Source organism: Myotis yumanensis, unplaced genomic scaffold (genome assembly GCF_028538775.1).
Source record: "Myotis yumanensis isolate MYYU_CA2020_CCGP unplaced genomic scaffold, mMyoYum1.0.hap1 SCAF_19, whole genome shotgun sequence".
Lineage (NCBI taxonomy): Eukaryota > Metazoa > Chordata > Mammalia > Chiroptera > Vespertilionidae > Myotis > Myotis yumanensis.
The window spans coordinates 21,833,370-21,840,861 of NW_027223770.1; the positions used below are offsets into that span (position 1 = coordinate 21,833,370).

At 54.0% G+C, this 7,492-nt stretch overlaps 1 protein-coding gene across 1 annotated transcript; it reads right to left on the bottom strand.

Annotated features, from left to right (window-relative positions):
- Window positions 1-665: 665 nt before the first annotated feature.
- Window positions 666-7,058, bottom strand: ISCU (iron-sulfur cluster assembly enzyme). The gene is made up of 5 exons (XM_070399804.1): window positions 6,922-7,058; window positions 5,311-5,424; window positions 4,384-4,494; window positions 2,517-2,595; window positions 666-1,167 (listed from the first exon to the last, which is right to left on the bottom strand). Exons 1-5 carry the CDS (start codon window positions 7,033-7,035, stop codon window positions 1,082-1,084), a joined length of 504 nt encoding a protein of 167 aa, XP_070255905.1. The 5' UTR covers window positions 7,036-7,058; the 3' UTR covers window positions 666-1,081.
- Window positions 7,059-7,492: the final 434 nt, after the last annotated feature.

Consider the following 7,492-nt stretch of genomic DNA (forward strand, 5'->3'; position numbering starts at 1 on the left):
AAAGACAAACACATCTTCCTTTGGAAGGGTGGAAGGTATGAGATTGTGAGCCGGAGTTTGTGTCACGCTGTCCCTAGGAAACCAGGCTGCCTCTGGTGGGATTTTAGCTGGCACACGACTGTGGGAGCCTTAGAAGGCCGCCCCTGCCCTGAGCTCACTGTCCATGTGCAGACAGTTCAGAATGAACGGTGTGACTATCACCCCTGTGCAGGGCAGGGCCCGGGACGAAAGCAGCTTCTTCCCTATGGCGTGGCTTGTCTGCCACCGTACAAATTAGTGTCACCTGCCCAGACCTGCATTCTGTATTTTAGGCCCAGGCCCCAGGTGCTCTGTACCTGTATTTGGTCCACAGCTTCAGGGAATTGTCTAAGCCAGCATTTGTAGATTTCAGGATTTCATAAATGAGTGAAATTACAAGAATCTTCTGTTCTCACTTGGAGTTGTCAATCTGCTGTTATTCTGCAGAGAACAACCCAAAGTGATGGCCACCTCCTTTCCCCTCACCCGTTTCCTAAGCAGGGCAGTCTCCGTGCAGTCCGTCCCGCCCACGGTGCTCGGGAAGGAGCACTGTTGCCATGGCCCAGCACCTGGGAACCCAGGGGGCTTTGGGCAGCACTCTGGGGCGAGTGAAGCATCCAAGAGAGAAGGCTTAGAGGAGAAAACCATTGTCTTACACTCTTTAATTTATTATATATATGCAGATCTGTTCTATGTACAATACTTGGTTCTATCAAACAGTCATACAAGGCATTCTATTGGTAAGCCTCCCCAAAATAGATTCAGATAAAATAGATCTTTGTGCACTTCGTGGACTAGCAAAACTCAAGACTTACTGATTTCAGTTTTGAGGCCGTACATTCAATTCAAAATATACAGAATTAGGATTAAGGCGGTAAAAGTGGGCTGAAAGAAACCACAGGATTCGGAACAACTGAACTGTATTCTCACATCAGAGCCACAGTGTGAACAGCAAGGGTCGTGCGCATGGCCTTTCACTGCAGTGTGAGGAGCTTCCTTAAATCTAAGGTGATGCACGGGGTGGGCAAGCAGCTGAAGGCCCTGTGGAGGCTTCGCCAGGCGCTCATTCCCTCGCCGCCTCTCCTTTCTTGGGTTCTTGCTTCAGTTTGTAATCAGCCAGGGCAGCCTTGATCGCATCTTCAGCCAGCACTGGAAGGACAGGAAGGAGAGAGAGCCTGAGTTTTTAGACCAAAACAGTCTTAGGAGTGGAATTTCTAAGAGGTGAGGGCAGCAGCGTTGGGTAGGGCCTCACGGTCACCCAGGTTAGTTTCTGAGCCTCTGCGGATCGACTTTCTTTTCTATAAAACTGGACAATCCTGCTGTTCTTGCTTGGACTGTGTGAGGACTTACTATGTGGCTGGCACACAGTAGGGACACAACAAATATTCATTCTCATCTGCTCACAGGAGAGACGGAAGTGAATGTAGTGGGTGCTGGGTAAGCTAGTTGGCGTAACGTAGGTCATGTCATCTGCTGATAGCATGGTGTCGCCACATTACTCTCTAGTGATCTTAAGCTTGAACACGTACTTAGGAGTGAGGCTATGGAGGAAAATAAAAATCGAGAGGGCTGGAATGAGAGCAGAAAGCAAGCCAACGGCAGAGCCTCAGCTCAGGTCTCAGGACCAGAGAAGCTGGAAGGAAAGGCCGGGATTTTTCTGAAGTGTGTGAAAATGTTTACAAGATATGTCCTTTATTCATGGCTACTTGAATTCCAACTCAAGTGGAAAGAACTTGGGTCTTAGCAGACTTCCTGAAGACTGCATCGGCATGTCCCTGTCCCAGTTCTCAGCTCTCCTGAGTCCTCTCCTGGCAAGAGGCCTGGCTCTCTGCTGGTGTTTAACTAATTTGGTCAGTAAACCCCCATCAGTCTGTTAGGAATGCTGTTTCTCATTCCCTCCTTCCCCAAGAAGGTTGAGAGGAGAGGGAAATAGCTTTAAATTTAAGTCAGAGACTGAGCTGGAGAGCCGAGCATCAGTCCTAAAACATCTGGGCTTAGTCATCCCATAGATGCAGATACAGAGCAACGTGTGTGGACAGGAAGTGAGGAAATACACAACGAATGGGGTTATGTGGAAGCTGACTTTTCTCCTCTGCGGCCCTCACTTTCCTGCAATGGGGTGGGAACAGCACAGATTCTGGAATCAGAGACTGGGGCGTAGACTGGGCCTTTCTCACTTAAGAGCCATGTGACCAGTGCTTTAACCGGAACCCGTTTCCTCATCGTAAGGGGAGAGAAATGGCACCTTCTGTGGCCTGAAGGACGTCACTGAGGTTTACAGATGATGCTATGGAGTGCTCGCATGAGGCCTGGCACACACCACCTCCCAGAGGCTGTCCTGGCGATCGCTGAGGCCGTGGGCTTGAGCCCTCGAAAGGTTATAGACGGACTCCATGACCACAAAGGACTTGTCATTACTCTGTCACAAATGCAAGTTGACTCCATGACCCAATTCCTCCCAGCTGTCCGGCCGCTGGCCTTCGGGGGCAGAGACTTACTGGAACAGTGCAGCTTCACGGGGGGCAGGCACAGCTCCTTGGCGATGTCTGTGTTCTTGATGGTCAAGGCTTCCTCCACCTGAGGCACATGGGAAAGACACGCAGTGTCAGCGAGGCTCTGTCTTGAGGGACAGACAATAACCTGGGAGGCCCCAGAGGCCCTCAGGACAGGGTGAATGGGGGTGGTTTCCGTTAATAACCCCAAACAAAGGACCCAGGACCTTCTCAGGACCCCACTAGGGTGTCAAGGCTGCAGGTGGGATTCTCGGGTAGGAAGTGTGCACAGCTGGGGGCTGGGGTGAGCAGGGCCGGCACAGACACTCTAGGAGCTGAAGAGAACCCTGTGAGAAGTCTCCTTGGAATCAGATTTGTTGGAGGCCAGAAACATGAGTCTTTTCTTTAAAAGGCAGTGACTTCCTATGCTGGTTTTGTGAATATCAGCTTCTCTGATGTCCTTGTACCAAACGTTTAGAGTAAGTCCCTTTAACTAGCAGTGCTGATGGCACTAGGCGGTCGGAGGGGGCGGACAGGCCATGGCACTCCAGCACCGTGGCAGTGGCACAGGTGGGTCCTGGGCTAGGAGCTCCCTTTGGGCTCATCCCGGGCTGAAAGGAGACTAGCTCCTCCCGCCTGGGGCTCGGTCCAGAGCCCGAGGGCAGAACAAGAGGCAGGCGGTTCCTTGCCCCCCTGGAACAGTCCCCGCATCTTAAGGAAAGCCAGCTTGCCGCACCTGTCCCCTAACTTCCCAGTGCCACTAATTCTACTCCATTATGACTTAAGTTCTGTTCCTGGGAACTCAGGATGGGAGGATGTAAAGGTCAAAGAAAGGCCCCCTTCCCCCATTTCCTGACCACAACTCACAGGCCCCTCGGGTCAGGTCCTGGGAGCACAGGTGCCTCGTCTCCCTCTCCCCCCTTTCCCTGCAGATAGTTGGTGACAAATCACCGCAGAGCCACCTCCTGCTGGACAGATCAGGCCTGTGCTTCCTTGGCCCCAAGGAGCTTGCCAGCCAGAAGGCCCCGAGCCACGGAAAGCAGGTGGCATGTGGCATGGCATGCACTTTGCTGTCGAGCTGCCCAGCTCCCCGAGCACTCTTCTCTACGACCCTGAACTTGGTCCCTCGGGGCTACAAGGATGAGCAGCCTGCGGTTTAGCTTTTCTGAGAGGTTTGAATGACTAGATTTTAGAAAGTCCAGTTCTTCACTGGGCTGGGGAAAGAGGCGCTGGCAGAGAAAAGGATGGGAAGGATGTTCCCGCCTTTCTTGTCTCCACTCGGAGGGCCTGGCCCCCCGCCCCCTGCCCCGTCACTGTTTGGATGTGCTTGCTCACTCTGCCCTTCCCTCGATGTGTGTTTGACCCTTCAGTCCCTGTTAGTACAGGCCAGTTTGTTATTCCATGAACCCTTAAAAGCCACCTGCAGTCCTTCCCGAAACAGGATGGGAGGAAATAAACAAAAAAAACAAACCACTGCACAACACGCCCTGACCTGACCGACACGCTTAAGAAATTACATCACCAGCGACCTTGGAGAAAGCTAAGGTTTCTTTTAAGCTCCATCTTGTTAGGTGAGAGGTGAGGATCTTTTTTTTTCTATTTAATTAGAAACAAAATATCACAGAAAACCCCAAATAAAAAGGATCAACAAAAACCCCCAAACTAAAAAACACTGGACAAAACAATCCACTGTGCCCAATGTGGAGAATTTAATAAAAATCTGGGTAGGAGAAATTAAAAAGAAAGTCTCAGAATGTATTTTTTTAAAATCAGTTATTTCCGCCCCCCTCCACCCACCAGACCTTTCCCTTAACTGAGCGCCATGTTTGTGGAAACCGTGACTTGATGCTGTCAGGTCTGCGAGTGACCTTACCGTCTTTCCTTTCACCCATTCGGTGGCCAGCGAGCTGGAGGCGATTGCGGAGCCACAGCCAAATGTTTTAAACCTGGCGTCCACGATCTTCCCCTCCTCATCCACCTGGATCTGGAAGAGACGGGGGTGGGGCGGTCTGTAGAAGCGGCACTCACAGGGCTTCCCGGGCTCTTCCCGAGACCGCGGTATAGTTTCCACTTGAAGTTCTGGCACTAATGACGATGTTTCCTGAGTTTGCTTTGTTCCGAGGAGCTCAGGGATAAGAGTTAAACATAGACAATCGCATAGGCCTGCGGTACAGATTAGCTAAATAATACGCCCCTTTGAAGTTTTGTTTTGTAACCCTCGCCTGCTTTTTGGCTATGAAGCTCTGCTCATGGCTGCTGTGTCAATCTGCCCTGGAAACACTGGGGGAGCCTACGCTCACGGTCTCTAGTTAATGCTTTTTTCTTGGACACCAAACCATGCAGTGGTCCCGCCCTGCCCTGTTGCTGTTTTCTAAGACAGGCAGGCAGACTCTGGCACGCTGCCCTCCCTCCATGAGGAAGCAGATTGTGAACAAAGCTTCGGTTTACCCAGCCTTCCTGTTGTTGCCTTCAGTTTGGGGGAGGTCTGATTTATTGGATTTCTTATCTCACAGGGGATGGCTAGCTCAACGGCTGTGGTTTTCCTTTGGTAAAACTCACAGAACCTTTTACTTAACTGACGCTGGAATTGAAGCTGATTCAGTGAGAACGGGGTGATCGGTTTACTGTATCGGAAAGGGTCAGCACAGTGCACCAGCAGGAGCGCTAGGACAGGCTCATCCTGTCTCACAGGAGTCCAAATGGAGACCAAAGGGGATGGTGTATGCAAGTGCTCTGTGAACTACGAAGCACTGTAGGCCAACAGATTCCCATTCCCGTTCCAGATGAAAACCAGCTGTACCTGTAATTTCATCACATCGCCACATGCTGGAGCCCCCACCAGTCCAGTCCCAACATTCTTGGATGTCTTGTCAAGAGACCCCACGTTTCTGGGATTTTCATAATGATCGACAACCTGAAATGAGAGTTAAGACAAATCATGATCACCCTTTTTGGTCTCGACTTGATGGTAAGCGCCAAGCCAGCAACCTGAACTTGGCAGGCAATCACCAAACGCCAAATTTTACCCGGGTGGGAAGGCTCACGCTCAGGTCAACGAGAACCGTTTGTGACCCAGTCTTTTTGCGTCTCCTTTCCACCGACCTTAAGAGACTTGTGATACTGGAGGGAAATCATGTCTTCGTTCCAGAGGCTTTTTAACCACCTATAACCATCGGCCCTTGACCCACCTAGATGGCCAGGTTTGGGCTCAAATGGCATTTTTGTTATTTCCAAATACAGCCTCTTCTCAAAGGATAATAACGATTCAACAATTCTAAAAGTGACTATGAGCCATAAATTGAAGGCTTTCCCAGAAGCCTCGAGGAGACTGTTACAGGGAAACGATGCTATGAAACGTGTCCAAGTGGGTACGACGATAAAAATCAGGTTCCATCACGATTTCAGGGCCCTGAGGCCTCCCCGGTGCAGCAGCGCACCCGGGTGGCCAGGAGGCTGCCAGCCCGCGTCCCTAGGGCGGGCACTGTCCACAAAACACACCCCTGGGTGGGGGAGGAGCCAAGTCCCGGGCGGCGAGCTGAAGCCAGGAGAGAATACGGTATGCTCTAATAACCTTGAGGTTTTTTTGTTTGTTTTTTACCAGTTAGCCCAAGTGTGCCGATCGTCCGGCCCCCTCCCCCCACCGTTCCGACCAGGATGTCAACTCTAACTCTAAGCCCAAGGACCTACAAGGTAACATCCAATCGGTACTGTTTGCCCCCATGGTGATTCACCACCTTTTTCGGTTGGCTGTGTCACAGTCTCCCGTCCAAGGGCCTTGACAGGCCCCCCCCCCCGCCCCCCGCCCCAAGGGCTGCAAATCACACACCCATCCCTATGCCCCGCCCCAAACAAAACACGAAAATAAACACGACTGCGTACTGGCTCCGCTCGGGGCTCTGAGCTCCTACAACATAGCGGCACCTGGAAGGTCTCCCTGTGCCAGGCACCCTGCCGAGGCCGCCACAGCACCCCCTTTCCAAATGGGGAGCAGGCTCGGCGAAGGACAGCGCCTTCCCCGAGGTCACTTGGCCAGGGCAGTGGTCCAGGCGTCAGGCCGGCAGGTCCTGACAGGACCCTCCTTCCCGGGCTCTTAGGACGTTCAGGGGCTGGGATGCAGGGTGTCGCGGCCAGCGGCAGGGCCCACGGACAGTTATTTTTATTTCGTGCGCGGTCAGCGTCACTGCGCAGCGAGGCGAGTGGAGGCAGTGTCACGCGATCCCTCCATCCAGGGCCGGGCGCCATCTCCACCCCGGGCCACGGTGGGGGCTCCCCAAGCGGCGCAGAGTCCTGCGGCCACTCCTCCCTAGGCTGGGCCTCTGTCCGGCACCGGCACCCACCCGTCCCCTCCGACGGTCCTCGTCCTCCCGCCCCGGTCGCTGCGGACCCCGCGCATCCCCTTGTTAAGCCCTACCTTCTTGTGATAGAGCCGGGCGGGGGCTGACAGCTCCCGGGGCGGCAGGCGCGGGGTCCGAAGCAGCAGGGCTGACGCAGCCCGCCGCAGACGACCCGCTCCAGTCGCCGCCATCTTCCGGTTTGCGCCTGCGTAGGCCGAGCGCGAGGCCGAGGGGAGGGGCGCGCCTGCACGACGTCACCGCGGTTGCGTGTCCACGCCCTCACGCTCCGGGCACGTGTCGCGCACGTGTCCGCGCTGGGACCACGCCCCTTCGGGGGGCGGGGCGGGGCGCGGAGCGGGGAGGTCTGAGGGGCAGGAGGGTTGGTCCCGGGTGCTGGGCTCTGGGTGTAAGAGGACCTCGGGCTGGAGTGCGGGACTCACGTTTATGTCCGCCGAGCCTACCGCCCGAATTCGGCGCGGAGGGCCAGGCCGTCCATCTTTCTCGACCCCAACGTGCAGCCGAGGGCTTGTCGGTTCCGAACGGCTTAGTGACTTACCCAGGGTTGCTCAGGAGTTAGCTGCACTTGGGATTCGGATTCGGACAATCTGCGTTAGAATCCCGGTGTTGCTCCTTCCTGGTTGAGTGACC

Excerpts from the sequence above, each read along its gene's own strand:
- ISCU (XM_070399804.1), bottom strand. The coding sequence starts at position 7,035 with ATGGCGGCGACTGGAGCGGGTCGTCTGCGGCGGGCTGCGTCAGCCCTG. Across the intron at positions 2,596-4,383 it reads AATGGGTGAAAGGAAAGACG|GTGGAGGAAGCCTTGACCAT; the intron begins GTAAGGTCACTC and ends CATGTGCCTCAG. Across the intron at positions 1,168-2,516 it reads CGTGAAGCTGCACTGTTCCA|TGCTGGCTGAAGATGCGATC; the intron begins GTAAGTCTCTGC and ends CTGTCCTTCCAG.